The 23,120-nt window shown below is 42.0% G+C and overlaps 1 protein-coding gene across 2 annotated transcripts in view; it reads right to left on the minus strand.

Moving 5' to 3' along the window:
* Positions 1-4,269: 4,269 nt before the first annotated feature.
* KATNAL2 (katanin catalytic subunit A1 like 2) overlaps positions 4,270-23,120 on the minus strand; it is a 78,894-nt gene continuing 60,043 nt past the window's right edge. The window contains exons 13-16 of one of the 2 annotated variants that reach the window (XM_046672056.1): positions 22,114-22,224; positions 6,242-6,404; positions 5,324-5,426; positions 4,270-4,813 (exon numbers count right to left, since the gene is read on the minus strand). In XM_046672056.1, the coding sequence (XP_046528012.1) occupies positions 4,674-4,813; positions 5,324-5,426; positions 6,242-6,404; positions 22,114-22,224 (517 nt within the window). In that variant the 3' untranslated portion in view covers positions 4,270-4,673. The remainder of the gene's footprint in view (positions 4,814-5,323; positions 5,427-6,241; positions 6,405-22,113; positions 22,225-23,120) is intronic. The other variant, XM_046672057.1, reaches the window with a different exon arrangement.

Here is a 23,120-nt window from a genome sequence, read left to right on the forward strand (position 1 = left end):
AAGTCAGGGAGCAAGCTGTGGGAGATGTAGATAGCTAACCTTAGTTGCCAACATCTGAGTATCAGGAGATTTCAAATGCAAATCGATGACTGGTTTTCCTCGGCAGATTGGAAGATCTGGCAATGGTAGGTTCGAATTTCCATGTTCAGTTGCAGCTGAGTCACTGCTGTGTCCAGATGGTTCTGGCCCTCTCTACTTCACCGCAGTCCCACCTCTTTCTTGTCTTAGACCCAGCTTACTCTACTCCTGTTATTACGTTCCAAGTTCCTATAGGCATTTGAGTTGAGACCTCTGCGTTAGAAGAAAATACCACATGTTGGATTAAGTTAAATTTTCCTCCAGCAACTGACAGGCCAATCTCCTATATCCATGTAGACTTAGATGTACTTTTAATCTGCTATTTAAAAAATAATCATACAGACTTGAATTAGTCAAATGACAGATTAGTCAAATGAGTTGGTTGGTTTCTCAAAGCCCCACTAAAGTAAGGAAAGGAATAGAGGTATAAACCCATAAGGACGACCCACAAGAGAATGGTAGAGGAGACGTCAGTGGACAAGAAGGTACAATAACTTGGGAAATGGAAAGTGGATGGAGTGTAATGGCTAAAATCAGTGTAAAGAAAAGACAACTGAAATTCGTCCTGTAGAGCAACCTCAAAGACTCAAGGCTTGGAGACAGTAGGTAGAGAGGAAGTGAGGTGTGAGGCAGGGTTGAGAAGCGAGGAATTGGTTCAAAGCTGATAAAATGGTTAGAGCTTCAGAAACCCTCCCCACCCTGAGCAGCCAGATCAGCACCCCCAGTCAAGACAGGAGAATGGAGGCTTCTTCTCTGGAAAAGTAGAACCATCAAAGTTAAGGCCTTGGGACAGTGGGCATGGTGGTGGGCCAGGGTGGGATGCAGGCTGAAAACGAGGATTAGTGCAACCTGCTTGCCCTGCAGTGGTCCTCCGGTTCCCTTTCCTTACAACACCAGAACCACAGGGTGTGGGTGAACTGAAAATTGACCTCATCTTTGGTCATTTGGGAAATAATACTGATGGGTATTTGACAGATCTAAGAAGGTGTTGCAAAAAAAAAAAAAGAATAGGTACTTAGAAAATTAAGCAAATGAAAAGGCAGTTGTTAATTCCAGGAATGACAAAAGAAAAAAGGAAATGAATCCTGATACACTAGTTGGCTCTGCAGTGAACAATGGACAGTTCTAAAAATTCTGGTTATTGAGTTAACCTAAAATCATAGTATAACTATTTGGGAATGACAGGGCAGGGGGATGAAAGAGCTACATTTCATTTCTTCCAAAGCAAGAAGTCATTTGCTAATATATAAAACTGATAAAGAAAAGCCCACAAAAATAAAAGCATAACCTAAAAACATACATGCATAACTATTCAGAGACAGCCTTTCCAAGAGAAAGACGAGAGGATGATTGAATATGTGATTGAATATAGATGGGAGTATTAAAAAGATGAACTTGGAAATTCTTAAAAGGAATGGAGGAAGGATGTGGAGGTGTGTCAAGCACGTGGTAGACTGTGGAAGAAGGTTACGTGTATTGAGGGATGGCAAAACCACACTTACCCTGATTGGAGTCAGGAGTGGGAAGAAAGCTTTTATTGCTACTTGATTCTGACGCCTAGGGACCCTGTGTACAACAGAGGGAACCCTGGCTGGTCTTTTTTTTTTTTTTTTTTTTAACTTTTTATTAAGATTATGATAGTTTACAACCTTGTGAAATTTCAGTTGTACGTTATTGTTAGTCATGTTGTAGGTACACCACTTCACCCTTTATGCCCTCCCCCCATGCCCCCTTTCCCCTGGTAACCACCAATCAGTTCTCTTTGTCTACATGTTTAACTTCCACCTATGAGTGGAGTCATACAGACTTCGTCTTTCTCTATCTGGCTTATTTCTCTTAACGTAATACCCTCAAGGTCCATCCATGTTGTTGTGAATGGGACGATTTTATCCTTTTTTATAGCTGAGTAGTATTCCATTGTGTGTATATATATAAAATATATATATACCATATCTTCTTTATCCAATCATCAGTTGATGGGCACTTAGGTTGCGTCCATGTCTTGGCTATTGTAAATAATGCTGCAATGAACATAGGGGTGCATGGGATTTTTGGAATTGCTGATTTCAAGTTCTTTGGATAGATACCCAGTAGTGGGATGGCTGGGTCCTAAGGTATTTCTATTTTTAATTTTTTGAGAAATCTCCGTACTGTTTTCCATAGTGGCTGCACCAGTTTGCATTCCCACCAACAGTGTATGAGGATTCCTTTTTCTCCACAACCTCTCCAACATTTGTCACTTTTTGTTTTGTTTATTTTTGCCATTCTAACAGGTGTAAGGGGATATCTTAGTGTAGTTTTGATTTGCATTTCCCTGATTGTTAGTGATGATGAGCATCTTTTCATGTGTCTATTGGCCATCCATATATCTTCTTTGGAGAAACCTGCCTGGTCTTTTTGTGCCATCCTCTCACCTTCCAGTGCTGTATCAGACAATGCTCCACTGCTATTCATAGAGTTTTCATGGCCAATGTTTTGAAAGTGGTGGCCAGGTCCTTCTTCCTAGTCTGTCTAGTCTGGAAGCTCCACTGAAACCCCTCCACTATGGGTGACCTGCTGGTATTTGAAATCCTGGTGGCGTAGCTTTCAGCATCATAGCAACATGCAGCTGCCACAGTATGACACCCGACGGACAGGTGATGTGGTTCCTTGACCCAGGAGCGAACCTGGGTCATGGTGGAAATGCCAAATCTTAACCACTAGACCACCAGGGCTGGCTGGGCAGTAAGTTAAAAGGGCCCAAATGTGTTGTCACAAAGCACGCTATCCACAGGAGCGTCTCCTCTGCCCCTTTACCTGTTTGCTCTTAAGTACGCATACAAGGCAAACTTACCTGCTTTCCAACCACAGCAAATTAGCAACAACAGTTGAGGTTCCATCCCATTGAGATTTTATGAAATTACGATGGTAGTGGCCACGAGCCAATGAACTCACAGCTACAAGAAATGTCAGCTGAAAGCCTAACAAAGAAAAGAACCCAAAAGCACAGAAAGCAGATGTTGGGAATTGACCAGTACAGCTGTCTGAGGCCATTTAGAGATCTGTAAGTCTACCGTATCACTCTTGCTGCATAGGGTAATACCTGATGATCACGGAAAGGTTTGTTTAGCATACACTAAGATGAAATATCTTTTTATTTTAAATTGATTATATAAGGTATATTTTTAATTTGACTTCATTTTCCATGAAATGACATTTCAAAAGGCATTTGAGAGTATTCTGCTCAAAATAGTTAGTACCCCGAAAATACTTTGTTTACCTTAAAAGGGTAAAATCCTTTGGAATATTTACCTATCCAAAATGTCTCTTTTCCTGGAATTTTTTCTCCTCTGGAGGAGTCTGCCTTGCAAGGATGAAGAAAACAAGGCAAGAAAGAGAAAAGGTGACTTACCATAGCTAAGTTCTAGTTGGGGAGAGGAGTGGCATTACTTAATGGAAGCCTTCAAAATTTATCAGGAGTTGAAAGTAGATGCCTCAGATTGTGGGTTTCTGAGGGAGATGCTTCTGGCTATTTGTAACCCCATAAGGAGATGAGGAGGAGCCTAAAGCAGAGAATACTCAGGATGACTGTTGTAGAAGCTCAGGTACCCCATCCTAAGCTTTGGATCCAACAAGGAGCTGTGGCAATGGAAAGGAGGGCCAGAGCACAAGGGACGTGAAATGTGGAGAGTTAAAAGATGTTATTAGGGGCCAGAACTTAAAACAAGCTGGTAGCTGGTGCTGGTGGTGTGCTAGTCACCATTGCTGTTAACTCTAGACTCAAAACGCTCATCTCTAGAGATCTGTCAGTGACATTTCCTAGTGGAGCCTAGTCTGGTAGGGTCAGAATTAGGGAGAGCTGATGAGAGTCAGAATATTGTCAAAAGAAACAGAGTATTTTGCTTCTCTGCTCCCATCCTCATCCAGCCTTGAACTGTGAGCTGGTCAGATGGTCTGTCAAGCTTAGCTGCTTTTTTTTTTTTTTTAAAGATTGGCACCTGAGCTAACAACTCTTGCCAATCTTTTTTTTTTCCTTTCTGCTTTTTCTCCCCAAATCCCTCCACTCCATAGTTGTGTATTCTAGTTGTGGGTCCTTCTAGTTATGGCACGTGGGACACTGCCTCAGCATGGCCTGATGAGCGGTGCCATGTCAGCGCCCAGGATCCGAACCAGCAAAACCCTGGGCCGCCGGCCCCGGGGCCGGCCCCCAAGCTTAGCTTCTAATCGGCTCCCCAACTGAGAACCACCCTGTGCATTCCAACACAACTTTCCTAACTACATACATCTTTTTCTTCAAATGAAAAGACCAGTTCACAAATGAGGAACACTACAAGAAATTGTTCGTGAAAATTTTATGGAGTCTAATTGTGAGAAAAGTCTCCGTTGCCTGACCTACTGGCACATGTACCTGTAATTGAAATCTTCATATTTTGCTGGCATCAGTCATGAAAAATTAGCCAAAATATCTCATGTTAACAATCCAGTTGTCCAACTTTATCCAGTCTTCAAGAATAAGTTTCTTTTGTCTATTCCAATCATGTTCTTCTTTCCCTTACACTAATAAACCAGGAGGCCTCTATGGTTGTCTTTGTGGCCGGGTCAGGGTAAATGTGATTTCAAACAGACTCGAACTCACTTTGCCAGGCTGAGTATCTCTGAGTCAGATTCTTTGCTGAAGGCTTGGTGTGAGCTAACACATCCAGAAAGTCGGCAGTGGTCACTGTATCCAGCTGGATCCCAGGTAAATTGCTGCTCTCTAGATAAAAAGAAAGAGTAACAGCACAACAATTGACCTCATGGTGATCAATGCTCTTGAAATGCTAATAGACCTTCTTTCCAGACAATGCATAATGCAGCATTCTTAATGGTTAATGCAGCAAAAGGCAAGACTAAAGAGGGCTAGGAAAAAATTTCTTTAATGTGCAACTCGGCCCCTGAAGCCCCGACAAAAATGTGACTTAAATGTATCATTATTCAAGTATTATTTAATATTTATATATTGCCTCAAATGGATCCAGCGCAGCGTCATAGTGTGCCAGAGAAATAAAAGCTCAAGCTCTCAGGAGTTTATCATCTGGAGGCAAAGTCAATCCAAATCAGAACACCAGAGGAGGAATGAGTTGAGTGCAAGAGAGACGATTTGACCAATGTTCTAAGTGTAAAGAGCCGTTAAGAACAGGAGCCAGGCTCCCTCTGCTGGTGGAAGTTGGATTTTTTTTTTTTAAACAATTTCTCCCAGTGCCCCGTTGCTGTGATCCCAGCATACCTGACTGGTGATTTTCAAGTGCGTGAAAGATCTTCCTCACAGGCCGCATGGCTGCTTCCCTGCAGACTAGCTTAATGTCTGAGCCCGAGTAGCCCTCAGTCTCCTGAAACAGCCACAACCCCAGCCGTTGGTTAGCAGGCAGAATGCTGGTGGGATTACATTCTTGTAGCCAGGACCCAGCCTCAGAGCCCCTGTTTGGATTCTCTACCTAGCCCCCATGAACACCATACAGAGATTCCCAGGTATGTTATGCTTGGGGGAAGAGAGACTGCTAACACATTTGGATGACCTGTGAAGCTGGGCAATAAATCACTTCCTAACACCATCCAAATGTATGTTGGAAGATGCTGGGGAAGGCCTAGACCACCCAAGTTAGCCTAATGGGCCCCTCGTGCCCAAATCAGGATGATCAAACTTGGTAGACACTTTTGTTCTTGTAAATAACATCACACCTGCCTTTGAGGAACCTCAGAGAACATCAGGTTCAAGTGTCCAGGGACAATGGGAATAAGACATGTACCTAGGGCTTTTCCGTTTGTGGAAGACTTTCATTTAGTCATCACAGCAATCCTTTGTGGCATTTCTGTTACCCATTTTACAGATGAAGAAGCCGAGGCTCAGAGAGTAAGTGACTGTCCTGAGGCCACACAGCTAATGAGGGGCAGGGCCAGGATTTGACCGTGGGTTGTCTGGGTCTAAGCCCTATGCTATGCCCACTACATCACGTTGTTTCCCTCTGCTTGGTTGTTTCCAAGTGACAAAGCTCACTCTTTCTGGAACAAGAGGCCCATTGCATTGCTGGGCAGCTTGGATCTTTTCTAAGTGACTCAAGGAAGATGCTCCAAACAGCTTATGAGAAGAGCTGGCCTAGAAGACTGCCGTGTGTGGCCGCTTGGCCCGCAGATCCAGGCAGCTTACCCGGCTCAGCACACTGTACTCCAGCTCTGTGCGCAGTTCCAGGGCTCTGCTCTTGCTCACAGGGGGCAGCCAGTGGTGGATCATGGCCTGCCTGGCCTCCCGGCTGGGGAGATCAACCAGAATCCTCTTCTCCAGGCGGCGTAACATGGCGCAGTCCAGCTCCCTGAAATTACATCAGAAACAGAGGGTTCAGTTGGGGCAGTAAACTCACTTCCTAAGCAACAACTGTATTTTAAGAACAATTTAGCATTGCAGGAAGCAATTCTGCATTTTGACTGTTAGTCTACATCTGTGCCTGTGTGGATAGGGCAGTTACTTCATGTTGTTTGGAAGAAAGAAGTGGTTAAAAAAAGAAAAGAAAAGATATCCCCAAAACACCTCATGTAAAGGAGGTAATTTTAGGTCACCTAATTTTGGGGAAAAAAATCCAGCTAACAACAACCAAACATATGAGCATTCCCATTGCAGTCATAACATGAATTATTCACTCTGATCCTGCTAGTGAGTAAATTATTCCTGACAATAACTTGGGTACTCGGGGAGGTACACTAATTCTCCTCAAACTCGCATACATTCTGGAGCGAATGACCATCTCACTCCTTTGCTCTGGTGAACTCAAAGAGCGGATGCTCCTTCCAGGGTGCCCGATGCAAAAGTGGTCCTTTGAGACACTCACTCCCGCTCCTCCCATAACACCATCAGCCAAGTTTATGCAATTTTGCATCTGCAGGCCATTCGCCCAAATTTCTTAATATAAAATTTTCAAACACATAGAAAAGTAGAATAAAACAATGAATATCCATCTCCATGCACGTTCCATCTTGATTCAACAACAGTTAACTTTTTGCCATATCTGCTTCATTTCTATTTATCTAGCTAAATTATTCCAGAGTAAGTCACATCATGAAAGCCCACCCCTAAATGCTTCAGCATGCTTTTCCCAAATAAGGGACACTTTCTTACATAGCTACAATACCACTATGACACCTAACAGAATTAACACTGATTGCATAATACGTCTAATGCTCATTCCATATTCAAATCTCTCTGTCCCAAAAATATCTTTCAGAGTTTTTCCCACCAAAATCCAATCAAGGATTATGCATTACATATGGTTATGTTTCTTAAATCTCTTTTAATTTAGGCCAGGCTCCTTATACTCACCCCTTTTTGAAAAGATAAGGCCAATTGTAGAATGTCCTAACAATTTAGATTCACCTGGTATTTTCCTCATGCTATCAGGTAGCTGGTTCCTCTATCCCCTGTCCTCTAAGATGGACATTAGATCTAAAAGCTTAATTAGAATCAGGGTAAACATTTTTGGCAAGTATATTTCATAGATGATGATGTTTCTTCATATTCATTACATCGGGATCCACATGTTGGTGTCTTACTATTAGCAATGTGATGTTTAATTACTGGGATCATCTGGTGACCACGGATCTCTCCACTGTAAAGAAAACATCTCTTTGCAAGTAGTAAGTATCCTATGTACAATACAGTCATGTGCTGCATAACGGCTTTATGGTTGATGATGGACTGCATATTTGATGGTGGTCCCAGAAGATTAGTACCATAGAGCCTAGGTATGTAGTTGCTTATACCATCTGGGTTTGTGTAAGCACATGCTATGATATTCACACAGGGACAAAATCACCTAACGATGCATTTCTCAGAACATATCCCTGTCGTTAAGAGACGCATGACTACACTTCGGCATCATGTGAATACCCCCATTTCCCATCCCCTTTCAATTAGTGGTTTTAGCATCTGTTAATGATCTTTGAATCAATTATTTCACAAGAGTAAAAAAATGGTGATTTAAAAAAGTTTTTTCATTCCAAATGTATTATTTGGAATTATTATGTAAAGTAGAGCTTTCCCTCATTACCTGGGACTCTTTGATTACCCTGAATTACCAGTCCTGTTATCAATAGATCATTTTGAGTGTAAGTCTGTGAAATCTTTAGTGTTAAAATTTCAAGTTCCTACCAGGGAGGGAAACATCTGTTTGTTTTTCTAGTATATCAATTAGGAAGTGCCTGTGCTTGTCCAGCTTAACCTCTGATAAGTGAAAACGTCATCATCAGATATTTCCCATTCATAACGACACCGAGAATTTCTAAAGCATCCCCCCCATTTTTCTTACTCTCATTTTGAATCTATGTCATATTTCCTTTTAAATTGAAAAATGAAAACACCCTTCTGGGGAGCATATCTGAATCCTAAGTTGGAGTGACCAGATTTCTTTAAAGACTGTGTCTTCTCTTTACCTATTATTCCTCCAATCCTGGTCTGAGAATCCCTAGTCCAGGGGTGCCTTACCAGCAATAACAATTATCCTATTTCTTTTTCGCATTTGCTTTTTTCTTTATGAGCCTAATTCTGTTGTACATCCACCTTGTTCTTTCTCGGTCTCACATCAGAGACTCAGCCGCCTCTTCCCCTTCACAACCATCCCCCCCTCTCAAGGCCAACATTCGCATTCCAGGCACAGGGTCACGGAAACTGCAGACCTCTAGGAGGTTACTTTCCATATTTGAAATATTAGTGAAGGTTAATGCTTCAATAGCACTCACTACGTGGCAGGCACTGTTTTAAACATTTTACAGATCCTAATTCGTTTAACTCTCACAACAACCCTGTGAGGTAGGTACTACTATTATCTCCATTTTAAAATGTGGAAACTGAGGCTCAGAGGTTCGGGAGCTTGCTTGAGGCCAGAAAGCTAGTGAATGGTGGCACTGGACTTGAACCCAAACAGTGAGACTCTGGAGCCTGTGCCTCAGTCATTGGTGTGACGCCAGCGCAGTGTCTGTAAGCAGAGCCCACGTCACATCGCGGTGAAATTTCAGAACCCTGAGAACGAAGAGAGGATCATAAGAGCTTCCAGAGAGGAAAACCAGGTTACATACAATGGATTAAGAGCAAGACTTCTCATCAGCAATGTGAGAGATTAAAAGAAAATAGAACAATGCCTTCAAAGTTCTGAGGAAAAATAATTTCCAATGTAGAAATCCATATCTTGATCAAACAAGTAAGTTGGAGATTAGAATAAAGATATTTTCAACATGCAAAGCCTAAAAAAATATACCTGCCGTGTACCCTTTATCAGGAAAGTCCTGGAGGACCAAAGGGAGAGTAAACAAACCAAAGGGCTAGATGGACCCAAGGACGGAGTCTCGGGCACAGAACGAGAAGGAGATCTGCAGGACGGGGAGGTGAGGTCCCAGGTTTCCTTATCTACTGGGGGCAGAGGACAACTGGTTCAGTTTGGAGTTGGTAAGAAGGTTCTAGAAGACATGTCTCCAAGAAGATGAAATTGGTAGAGTACCTAGTGTTTCCGAATGAGTGCAGAGTCAATCTAGACAGTTAGCAGAGGGTTGTGACTGATTAGTGGGAGGAGACGGTGAAGGGCGTAGGGAAGGAAAGGAGAGAGGGGAAAGAAGCGAAATCAGTAAACTCACATTTTGGAAATTCAGTTCAGTGCAGCAGTATGGACCACCTGCCAGGCGTATTGCCGCTGCTAAGTCTCCAATAGGCAGAAATGAGTAAGACAAATTCCCTACTTACAGGTAATGAAAGGCAATAACAGGGAGGTTTTGGCCTTGGACTGTAGGAACGTTGTCCTGGGAACTTCAAAGATAGAGGAAGACTTGAGATCAGACTGCAAACCAGGAAGGAAGGGAGAATAAGCTGAAGAAGTGTCAGCGCTAGGAGAGGCGAGCAGTTGCCGTAATTCTTCCAAGGACTTTCCTTGGACCAGCTGCCCTCTGCCAGGGGATTGCAGAAGGAAGATTCCTTTGTAGGGACACCTTCTTCTGGGTCTCCCTATCCCATCCAGAGTGACTTCTGACTGAAAGGAAGACCATGTCCCAGAATGCCCTAGGAAAGTAGAGCCATGCAGAGGGAGGTGGGAAAACAATTCCTCACTATAGATGTCTGTATTGATCAGCTAATGCCCTAAAGCAAGAGATTCACCTCAGAACTGCTTGTGGGCACAAAACAAGTGCAACTCTCTGACAGCCAGCCCTGATGAATGCACTTTTAATGACATCAATAATAATATAATCATACAAGGGAGGAAACAAAGGACAAATGGAATGCACCCAGGAATCATTCTTTATGCCAATATACTTGTAAAAAAATTTAACCTGTGGCAACTAGAAAACACTCACTGTTAGCTCTTACACTTTGATTTTTGACTAGTTATTCTGTTCTCATGTCTCCCTTATTTTGGTCATTTGGTACTTCCATCATCTCAAAGGTCAAAAGCAACTAGTGAGAGTGACATGTGACACAGCAAAGGCTCACAGATCCCAGAGCCTGGCCACTGGACCTATGCCCACTGCTATATACAAGGTGGCAGTGCCCACTGGCCACCTGGTCAGTTTACCTTGGCTTGACCTGAGCACTGGGCTCCTGCGCCAAACCTTCAGGGCCCTTCCTCAGCCCCTCGGCCTGTCTTCTCTGATAAACCATATGGTTCTGGGGACAGTGATCATTCCGAATTTTACAGAATGTGGAAACCAAACATAATTCTAGTTCATTCATTCAATAGTTTAAACATTAAGTTCAAACTCTCTCAGCGTGGTAAGAGAAAAGCAGCCTTCGGTTTTGTAAGCAAAGTCTTTCCAGTATGTCCGTAGCAACATGAAGCTAGTGATCGTAACAATCCTTGAAGAGCAGATGAAGGAATTGTAGTAATCTTTGGCAGATGACGAGGAGCCAATGAATAAAGAAGGTTACCTTGTCTCCCACAGGGAGCCCTGCATAAGCTGACTCCTACCTACATTTCCTTCTCTGAACCTACCTTTTGCCATCCCAGTTGAGCTGCTTCTTATGCCATTTTCTTTACGTGGAACTTCTACTTTGTCTACCAAGAGCCATGTCATCTTTACAGGTCTAGTCCGGGTGCTGTCTACCTTAGACAGCCTTTCCCTTTGTTTTTTCTTTTAAACATCTGTCATAAAAAATTGCCTCTTCCCTATACAATTTTATTCTACTTATTGTCTGTACCAGTTACATGGTGCTGGCTATATCCTCACTTCATAGTTATTTGTGTTTATATCTCATCCATTGTCCCATCAGATAGCCAGCTTCTAGAGGCCAAGGACCGTGGACCATATGTCTCAGGGTCCCCCTCCCTCCATCATGCAGAATGCTCACAATAGGTACTCAATAGATCCTACTTGGATGGATGAATGAACTTTTGGTGTAGGGCTATTGGCTTCATGTCAAATGGCCTGCTTCCTTAAAGCCCAGTATGAAGGTGAATATGCTTTGTTGAAAATTAGCATTTTATAATCAACATTAGCTCTAATTAATAGAGAACATCAGCATCAACTTGGGCAATGGGAATAAAACATTTTATTTTCATCTATAGTGAAAACAAGAGAAACAATGATTTTAAAGGATGATTCATCCAACTCACTTGGGTGAGCAGTGCTTGTGAAGATGAACTGAAAGCTGTAGTCTCCACGTGGGGCCTCGCATCTCTAGAGACTCCACTTCTCATTCTGAGGGATGAGCTCCCAAGCATGAGACAAGGGGATCTAGCAGGCGAGTCTGGAGCAATCAGTTCAGTTTATGTCCTACTGATGAGTACGTTAAGAACATCATTGCTTTATAATACAGAATGAAAATTACTTCTAATTACTACAATACCAACAAACAAGATATATTCCCATTACTCTTGCCAGAAAATATATTACCAATAATTGAGAAAAAAAAAAAAGGAAGGTTCTGTTTCCAGCAAAATGATGAACTAGATATCCAGAAATCTCTTGCTATAAAGCCCGTTAAAAAGCTTGATGAATCAGGAAACACTTTCTGAATACACAAGAAATGCGTCCACAAGGAAGCAGTGCCAAAATTCTCAAAGACTGAAAATGAAGAGGAAGCTAAAACTCAAGACAGGGCAGTTGAAGTTGAAGCTGTGGCTAATTTGGGGGTGTTTGCCCCTTGGTTACAAAAAGGTTTGGATTTGGAAGTCTACATGGGGGATAGCATAGAAAGCCTTGGGCCCATTCAAGATGAGAGGGGAGTCAAGACCCATCACATAAAAGAACCAGAGGGTACATCCTCTATGGAAGGGTGGGTTAGAAAAACCTCCCCACAGGCAATGGAAGGAACCAAGGAAATTGGTCTGTCTTGCACTTTGGGGTGGGAAAATGTGAAAAAGTCATCACTGATCATTCAGAACCACAGACCTACCCTTGTTGGCATGGTCGAAGAAACCCCAAGCTGAGAAATTATCTTAAAGTGGTTCAAAGTCTGACACAGTCAAACATAAATTTTCTCTGGAGGGACACATGCAAGACTCCCACAGATAGAGTCCCCCTTGTTAAATGCAAACTCATCATCTAAAATTACGAAACATATAACAAACCACCGTGAATGAGAGCCAGCAGAAATAACTAACAACAGACTCTGCTGATACAGAGGATAAAATAATTGTGTGAAAGATGTATAAAGAGATAAAAGAGGGAATCGAAAATATGAGCAAAGGATTTGCACTTCTGGCCAAGATGGAGTAGCCCGTTCCTCTCTCATCCACCCTCTTACAATCAAAATCCCTGGATATCAGGGAACAGATAAACACAGGGGGACACTGAAAGGTGGAAAGAAGGAGGAGGACTGGTTGGGATCTCAGGACTTGAGGAATGACATGGCAATATTCTCAGGGTTTTCTCTTTGGCTCCCATATACCCTCAGTGGGGCGCTGCAGAAACCTGCTAACACGCGCTGACAAAAGCCCGTTCTCCCTAGCCAAAGGTCTGGGAAAAGGAGGGCTACCAGGACAGAAGAACTTTGGGATGATACCTGCCCTAATCCAGCCAAACACCAAAGGGAAAACTGCATTCTCATCTCACAGTGGCCTTGGGGCCAAGCTGGGAGCCGAGTCATGGCGGAAGGAGCAGGGGCAAAAGGCTGGTGCCATATTAAAACCCTCAAGAAAAAGCAAAGTCAAATAAATTATGTAATTCTATATGAGATTAGGTAGATTTTCAAAGTTGTCTACAATATAAGTGAAAGAAAAGAAAAACAGGTCATAGAAAAAAATAACATGCATCCATAGGATGATCACATTTTTGTTTCTGTGTGTGTGTGTGTTGTGTGTGTGTGTGTGTACAGTTGTAGGGGACTGTTCATTTTCAAGCAATACCAAAGCATATGAAATGTGATTTTGTTTAATGAACATGTATTAGTTTTCTAAATAGCTAAAATGATAAAATTAATTCCTTCTTGGGGGAAAAAATGACACAGGATGATACACAGGCAACAAATGATAACAAATAACCAAACTATTTTCACCAAGAGAGTGTATACAAAGATGAAAATATTTGTGTCACAGTGGTGAAATTATGAGTAGTTTTTTTCTATTTCTCAAATTTTCTATAACATGGGTATATTAATTTTATACTTTTTAAAATTTGGTTTCAAAATTATAGTTCAAACATCAACCTGCACCCTATTAAGAAGAAAAAGTAATGCCATGGTAGGCTGGCTTGGAAGTGATTTACGTCTGATGGAACAGAGTAAGGTGTGAATGGGGCAAGGGCAAGGTCATGACTAGTAACTCCTGCTCAGTCAGTCGTGTGCCTGCCCCATTGCACCTACCAAATTCTGCATCACACAGTGCTTTCCTGGTTGTATCAGAATCCCATATCAACCACATGTGCAGGATCATGGATTTGATATTATTGCATGGGATAGTGAAGTTCTGTATGGAGAAAAGCAATTTCAGGCAAAACAATTTGATGCTGGTAGGCACAAAAATGCTACAAAAGATTTAAAAAGTCTGCAAGCATGACTGAATGTGATTGCAATGAAAGATGCAATCATCAGATCAGAGTGAGTTCATGCAAACCACTATTTCCCAAAGGGTTTTCAAATGAACACTGGTCTTGTGAGATGCTCCCTGAGGAAAGGATTCTGGAGTCCAATAAGGGTGGAAATCACTGCTTTCTCATATCTTCTCTTGGAGAGTCACAACACACATAGCATCTTAAAGACACTGAGAAGTCCTACCATGGGGGAAACCAGTTGAACTGTCCTTAACTCAGTATCTCCTGAACTTAGTAGACCACTAGATCCCATTTTTTGGATAATGCTTACTGACCTGTGGCAGACTACTCTTAAGAAATGTTGATCTAGAAGATGATGATAGTCAAGGCATGAGCCCAAAGGTAGACCTCAGATAGCACAGCTTCTCCCTGGAGCCCAGGACCTGCATGGAGTTATTGTGGAAAGAGCTGGGGTTATGTCTCCTGAGCTCTTCCATCACATGCATACACTTCTATAGAAATACCACACCAGACAGGGGAGAGTTCACATGGGAAGGTGAGTTTACACAGGTACATTTTTGCACATTCCCAGTGCAAAAATCTCCTGGAGCGTATACTTTCTTCTAAATATCAGGATTTTAGGGGTGTTTTTAATCCAGAGTTTAGTCATCCCAGGTGTCTGATTTTTAAGAGGGATAGTGAAATTTCTAGACCTTTTTCAAATAGTAAGGAAAAGATGAGTTTCAACATGCTTCACACATACAATTTTCACATCTTATTTGTACAAACTACCATTAAGTTAAATAGACATCTAAAGATGGCATTTGCCTTAATGGCCGTGTTCAGTATTTAGTTTCCCTCTGGACTCCTCGGCCTGAGCTTGTGAATACTCAACAATCGAGGCGGGTCAAATTAGCCCTAATTGTGCTCGCTAAACATTTCTTCCATGGCTCTTATTTTAAGTGGTAATATTAAAGATGCAACATTTGTTATTGTTCTCGTTGCTTATTTACCCATCAAATGACACAGATGAGCTGTTATTTCTTGCCTCCTTCTTGTCCTCTCTGTGATGCTAGTGACCAGGGAAGGCGCTCCTCAGAGGAGATGCACTGAATAAACAAAGATGCTGCATGCCATCTCACTGATAAGAAGGGAGAAAGTGGCCGCCCCTTCGAGACAGAATGGATTGTCTAGGGAAAATGATAAATTAACAGGCAGTAAACAATAGCCTAGTGCCCTGAAAGATGCTACAAATGAGAACTACCACTACCCAATCAAAGAATTTCTTTTGGTTGGGGCCGGCCCAGTGGCACAGCAGTTAAGTGCACACATTCCGCTTTGGTGGCCGGCTTGGATCCTGGGTGCGGACATGGCACCACTTGGCAAGCCATGCTGTGGCAGGCGTCCCACATATAAAGTAGAGGAAGACGGGCACAGATGTTAGCTCAGGGCCAGGCTTCCTCAGCAAGAAGAGGAGGGTTGGCAGCAGATGTTAGCTCAGGGCTAATCTTCCTCAAAAAAAAAAAAAAAAAATTTCTTTTGGGATTTTAGAACTGGGTTTTTACACAGTTTGATATGATTTACTTATTTCCTCCAGAAGGACAAACTGCTTCAATCAGATAAAGACCCTGAAGGCCAATATTCTTCTGAAGTCCCAACATTCTTGATAAAAATACACTATTTCCTCACAGGAGGACTTGGGCGAGATGTGGCCAGGGACTTAAAAAGCCTTTGCTATGGTATTCCTACTTCGAAAAATCTGTCCAAGGGGAATATCCAGATTGTAGTCAAAGATTTTTATTCGAGGAAGTCCATTTCAGTGTTATTGATAATAGAGAAAAGTTGGGAGCATCATATATGTTCAACAGGAAAGGAATGACTAACTAAGGTATGGTGCATTCACATGTGGGAATTTTAGGCAGCCATTACAAAATCCAATTTTCAACGAATATTTAATGACGATGGAAATGTTCTTACTATAATGTTAACTAATGAAAGTAGGACTCTAGTGGGAATACAAAATATACAACCTCTATGGAGGGAAATTTGGCAATCTCCATTATAATTTCATGCACACTAACCCTTTGACACATGGGGCCGGCCCAGTGGCACAGCGGTTGAGTTCTCACATTCCGCTTCAGTGGCCCGGGGTTTGCTGGTTTGGATCCGGGTGTGGACATGGCACCGCTTGGAAAAGCCATGCTGTGGTAGGCGTCCCACATATAAAGTAGAGGAAGATGGGCACGGATGTTAGCTCAGGGCCAGTCTTCCTCAGCAAAAAGAGGAGGATTGGCAACAGTTAGCTCAGGGCTAATCTTCCTCAAAAAAAAAAATCCTTTGACACGATAATTCTACTTCCAGGAACCTACCCCAAAGATACACTGGCAAATACACAAAGTGATATATGGACACTGTTACTCACTGCAGCATTATTTTTAATAGCAAAAGAGTAGGAATAACCCAAATGCCCATCATTAGGTGATTGGGATAGATTATCATATGCACAAAATGGAACATAAGCAGCTATAAAGGGAGTAAGAAAGAACTTTCTGTACTTATTTGGAAAGATCTCCAAAATATTTTGTTAAGAAAAAAAATCAAGACACGAACAATTATATCATATGGACCTTTTGAGTAAGCAAAGCAAGTTCAGTTATTTTATGGAGTTTTAAAATAAAACCTTGAGTTTAGCTGTGGAGCACATGACAGCCTGTCTCTATATAATGTCTGTCAGTTCCATCCATTAGTCCAGTGAGTCTCAACTGGGGGTGATTTTGCCCCCCGGGAAACATCTGGCAATATCTGGAGACATACTTCAGTTGTCACATCTTGGGGAGGTGGGGAGGTGCTGTTGGCACCTAGTGTGGAGAGGCCAGAGATGCTGCTCAGCAGCATACAATGCACAGCACAGCCCTTCACAGCAAAAAGTCATCTGGCCCCAAATGACAACAGTGCTAAGGTTGAGAAACCCTGAATCAGCTCTTCCATCTTGGGCCAGATCTGTGCCGTTTTCCTCATCAAAATGTTACTGTCACGGTAGTATTGGTGTTATTACTGAGAAACTCTGTTATCTACACAAACATAAACTATATTTACATATTAGGATAAAGTGAATGTTAATTATGTAAATGTTGTTAAGAACTAATATTTCACAATTAGAGAAAAGATACAAATATAAAATCAAATGATTCGGGCCTGGCCCATGACCAAGTGGTTAAGTTTGTGCACTCCGCTTCGGCGGCCCCGGGTTTCGCCATTTCGGATCCTGGGTGTAGACATGGTGCCGCTCACCAGGCCATGCTGAGGCGGCGTCCCCACATACCACAACTAGAAGGACCCACAAGTGAAAATACACAACTACATACCAGGGGGCTTTGGGGAGAAAAAGGAAAAAATAAAATCTCTTAAAATCAAATAATTTAACTGAAAACCTTATTCTCTTAAATTTGATGGGAAATACTAGTATAAACTCATTATTTGCCTCTTTTTAAAATTATGCATTTCTGGGGGCAGGCCCCATGGCTAAGTGGTTAAGTTCACGCTCTCCGCTTCGGTGGCCCAGGGTTCACTGGTTCCGATCCTGGGCACGGACCTGACACCACTCATTAAGCCATGGTGTGGTGGCACCCCACATAGAGGAACTAGAATGACCTACAACTAGGATATACAACTATATACTGGGGCTTTGGGGAGAAAAAAAAAAAAGAGGAAGATTGGCAAAAGATGTTAGCTTAGGGCCAATCTCCTTACCAATAGAAAAAAAAAATTAATGCATTTCCCAGCTCTGCCCAATCAAAAGGCCAAGAAGCAATTATAACCCAGTAGCCAGGAGCAGCCCTAACTGCGAGACTGTCATCTCCAAATATCATTTCCCATTAAAGGGAAGCAGGGCTCTGTGAATCAATGGTTGATTCCAGGTCTGGAGCAGAATATGCAAACAGAGCCTGGGTCATCTTGGGAAAATAACAAAGAAGCTTAGCCTTGGCCACACCTAACAGCAGAGGAGACTAAAAAATAGAACTCCACAATTGGGGTTCTGTTATTAAATTAGAAGGGTGAAATGAATATGGGGAGGTACTTATCGATCTCTGCCACAGCAGCACGGGGGCAGACAAATTAGTGTCTGGATCTGCACTGTCCAATATGGTAGCCACCAACCACATGTAGCTACTGAGCACTTGAAATTGGCTAGTCCAAATTAAATATGCCATAAGTGTAAAATATTACACTGAATTTCAAAGATTTTTTTTTTATTTTTCCTTTTCCTCCCAAAGCCCCCCAGCACATAGTTGTGGTGTATTTTTAGTTGTGGGTCCTTCTAGTTGTGGCATGTGGGATGCCACCTCAGTGTGGCTTGATGAGCGGTGCCATGTCTGCACCCAGGATTCGAACTGGTGAAACCGTGGGCCGCGGAAGCAGAGCACCAACTTAACCACTCCGCCACGGGACCGGCCCCCCAGATTTCAAAGATTTAGTATAAAAAAATAAATTAAAAAATTGCAATAATTTTTATATTAATTACATGTTAAAATGATAATATTTTTGGAGATATTGGGTTAAATAAAATACGTTAAAATTAATTTTATCTGTTTCTTTTTATTTTTTTTAATGTGGCTACTAAAATATTTAAAAGTGCACGTATGGCTCACATTATACTTCTTTTAGACAGCGCTGCTGTAGAATAACCAGTTACAAGGTCTTCTGAGAGTCTGCAGGCTTGGGAAGTGGGACTGACAGGGGAACTTTAGCAAGGGCAGAAAGAGAGAAAGAAGAACCAAAAAGTTCAGAAAGGGAGAAAGGGAGGGAGGGAAGAGAGAGAAGGAAGGAGGGAGGGAGGAAGGAAGGACTAGTGACCGTGGAATGGGAGAAAATATCTACAGATCAAATATCTGACAGAGGACTTGTACATATAAAAGACAGACTATATAAAACAAATCTCACAACAATAATAAAAAGACAAGTATTTAAATGGACAAAGGATTTGAAAGACATTTCTCCAAGGAAGATAGGCAGTTGGCCAATAAGCACATGAGAAGATACTCAGTATCATTAGTCACCATAGGAACGCAAATCAAAACTACAGATGCCACTTCTCATCCACTAGGATGGCTGTAGTCAAAAAGACAAATAATAACAAGTGTTGATGAGGATGCGGAGAAATTGGAAACTTCATCCACTGCTGGAAGGAATGTAAAATGATGCAGCTGCTTTGGAAAACAGTTTGGCAGTTTCTTAAATGATTAAACATAGAGTTACCATAATAATTCTACTCGTAGGTATAAGAATAGGCAAACCTATAGAAACAGAAAATAGATTAGTGATTGCCTAGTGCTGGGGGTCTGGGGGATTGCTAATGGGTATAGAGTTTCTTTGGGGGACAAAGAAAAATGTTCCAAAATTGATTGTGTTGATGGTTGTACAATGAAATAAATATAGTTAAAACCATTGAATTGTACACTTCGAATGGGTGAATTTTGTGGTATGCAAGTTATATCTCAACAGAGCTTTTTAAAAAAAAACTAATGAAGTCATACTGAGTCATTAGATCATAGTGAGAGAGAGACTGACTCGTTGGTTACCACTGGAGGTTGCTAGGGCATCAACTCATGACTCTAAAAATCCAAAAGAAAGAATCCTACCTTTCTAGTATGAACTAGATTTCAGGATAACCAAATAACCCTCTTGAATGAGAGAAGTTCTATTATACAGAATAATTCCAGCTGTCAATCAGAAGGAATAATACAGTCACACTCCTAGTGAAATAAGTGACTTATCAATGGATGCTCAAACTACTGATGGGAACCATAGAGTGGAGGAACCAGGATGACAGACTTGAACCCACTGAGAAACCCCGGCATCATCTCAAGCAGGACAACAGGACATGACATACATCTGAATGCAATGCAATGTGATGTACACAGCATCAACTATGAAGTATGTTTGCCAAAAAATTATATTGATCCTGAATCCAATCAGTCTAACTTTTAGTCTAAAGTAATTATAGGGGTAAGAAGAACAAGCTAAATACAATCATGAGGATACAATGAGCCAAATCCAGAAAGTTTAGACATTCTACAGCACAATTTCCCTGGCAACCAAGTCAATGTCATGTCAAGTAGGGAAAAAAAAGGGAAGGAATCTGTTCTAGATTAAAGACACCAAAGAGAACAACCAATTACAAAATGCAAACCTTATTTGGATACCAGTTCAGTAAACCAATTGTAAAAAGACATTTCTGGAACAATATGGGAAATCTGAATATAAACTGGGTATTAAATGGTATTAAGGAATTAATCTTAATTTTCTTGGGGGTATTAATGGCATCGTGGCAATGTACGAAAATGTCCTTATTTTTAAAAGACGTATACTGACGTATTTATGTGAGAAATAACACGATAATCTGGGATGTAATTTAAGATATTGCAGCAAAAATGGGGAGCAGGAATAGATGAAATCAACTCGGCAAGATTGTTAGTTATTGAAGCTGACAAATGGCGGATTCGTTGTGCTTTTTTCTCTTCTTCAGAGTTTGCTTGGAATTTTTCAAAATAAAAATTTTTTTAAATCTCAGCAACGCTCGAGGATGCATGGCTTAGAACATATTGGTTGCAAGGTTCATTGTAGCGAAGCAATCTGTATATAAACGAATCCAAGCTCAAAAGCACACGTCTTTGCCATTTGACGTGTTGAGAGGCAACTCTTTCAGAAAAGCCCTTCTAAGCTTCTTTCATTTTGGATTGTTTGCTAGCTTTATTTTTTTGGCTCCTCTGAACCATCGTTTCTAGGGCTTACCAAAAATTGGTCATCTTAGGGAAATTACGACCGCACAGTAACTGCCTCTACAGAGTCCTGGGCATGCGCCGGGAGCAGGGGCTCTCTATTCCTCCAGAAACTGTGTAGTCTCCTGGGGGCAGGGACCGTCCCAGAGCCGTGCACGAAGCTGTACAGTTTTCACACACCCTCCCCAGCTGACTCTCACAGTGTCCCTGGGACAAAGTAAAGCGGTTGTGATCAACCCTGTTTCAAATAGATAAAGGAACAGAGACTCTTTCTCTAGAGGATTCTACAATCACACTTAAATGATGGTTCTCTGTTTGGACCCCACTTAATACTGTGTATAAACACCGGTATCTTCAAAATGTAAAATGCTGATCACCTTAGCCTAAAGTTGAGGAGAGGTGGAACCACGCATGATTATGCGTGAACATCATGATCTCTTTTCAGTGACTCCTTTGGGAGCCCAGACGATCAGCATGTACCACAGAAGAGTTTCTCATTTCATCTTTGAATGTGGAAACAGAAATGGATGTGGTCGGGGTTGGGGGAAGGCATCACAATTCCCAGCTCTGTTGCAGAGCTGTTGATTTGGGGTCGACTGACCTCCCTTGACCTTCGTTCCCCTCTGCCAAGGGGAAGAGCAACATTTCCTTACCTGTCTCCTCTCTTACCTGTAGCTCAAAAGAAATAATGGCTGTGAAAATATTCCTGGAATTATAAAGGGATTATATTTTTTAAATATATTTTCCATGTAAATAGTGTTTTTCCCTTGTCAACACCTCTTATTTCCCATTGCCACTTCTAGAATTGATCTTAAACCACTCTGGGATACAGTTTGAATAAAAGACTCTGCGAGTAGATTATATTTTCAATTAGAGATTATTTAGCTTCCTATTTACTGTGCAACATTAAAGATTTTCCTCCTAACTGAAAAAAAGTTAAATTTTAATACTGTTAAAATCCAAACCTTATTTCTGGAATGTTCCTTGAGTCCTGGAGATTTTAGCATTTTACAGTTCTCTGCCAAAGCCCTGTTTAACATACTAAACAACTTGACCTTAAACTCAAAATGTGCATTTTAAATATTGTCAGTGATAGCCCTGGCCTACGTTTCTTCTATTGAGGCAGATTCTTTCATGGTATGGATAGCAAGGACTGAGGACTGGACCAGGAAGGGCTTCAGATTTATCTTCCAGGGCTGGACTCAAGCAACAAGGCTTTCCCCGAAGTGGTCAATATAATGTCTTCATCTGTGCTCAGTGGCTCATGAAAATGTATTCAAAGTGTGCACTCTGGATCCCTTACCATGGCAGGTTAGAAGCTGCTAAGACAAACACGAGATCTTCTGAGCGAGCCAGCCCATCCATCTGCACCAGTAATTCTGTCTTCATCCGAAGGCTTCCTTCGTGCTCTCCCCTGGAGAGGGACAAGGAGGTAAGACTGTCCCCAGGCAGAGCCTTTGCTCCCATGACAGGAGTGGCACTCACAGCAGTGACTCAGTGACCGCAGCACAGGGGCCCTTCTGACAGCTCACCCCTTCCCTACCTCATGTCTAGGAGCCACTCAGACTAGAGTTGCAGGAAACAAGCACTTTCGTACTATTTTCACATAGAAAGGAATAGAGAGGAAGGAAATGAATATAATGATCATACTGGAAAGAAAACCAAAGGGTGGCAGCAAACTAGAAAGTAACTGAAGGCTGGACAGGGCCTCTCACAGATGAAACGCAGCCTGGCGGTGTCTGCCTGCAGTATCATTTACCCTTCTTAAAAATGGCATAATTGAGGGTAATCCTTTTCATTCATATAGCAGGCATGAAAGTACTTGTACACACAGTATTTTCCTTAATATAATTGACAGATATAAACTGTCAGAGAAGAGGGATGAACTACCACACTGAATCTGTTTCACTCTCTTCTAATATGAGGCAAGAGAATGCGTGGAAACTATGCTTTCCTTGCACAGCGGGCTGGAGACAGTTTTCTGTGCAAATTCATCTTCCAGCCTGCCCCCCTCGCCTCTCCCCTGCCAGAGACCCTCCCACCAAGAAGGGGCTCACTACAGGCCTGAACAGTGCAAACTGGCTCTAAACACTGACCGCATTCCGCAGGCTCTGCTTCCTCTTCACTTGTACACATCGAGTTAAAAGGACAAAAGATGCCTTTCTGGAACAACATGACATTCAACTTCTCGTCTCCGCGAGTATGTGGTGCAGCCCAAATTAGGTATGTGTCTTTTTAGGAACTCTGCCCCTGACTATCCAACTACCTTTTCATAAGAGAGAAGACACTCTCACGGTGGAGTTATATATT

This window comes from Equus quagga, chromosome 9 (assembly GCF_021613505.1).
Source record: "Equus quagga isolate Etosha38 chromosome 9, UCLA_HA_Equagga_1.0, whole genome shotgun sequence".
Taxonomy (NCBI): Eukaryota; Metazoa; Chordata; class Mammalia; order Perissodactyla; family Equidae; genus Equus; species Equus quagga.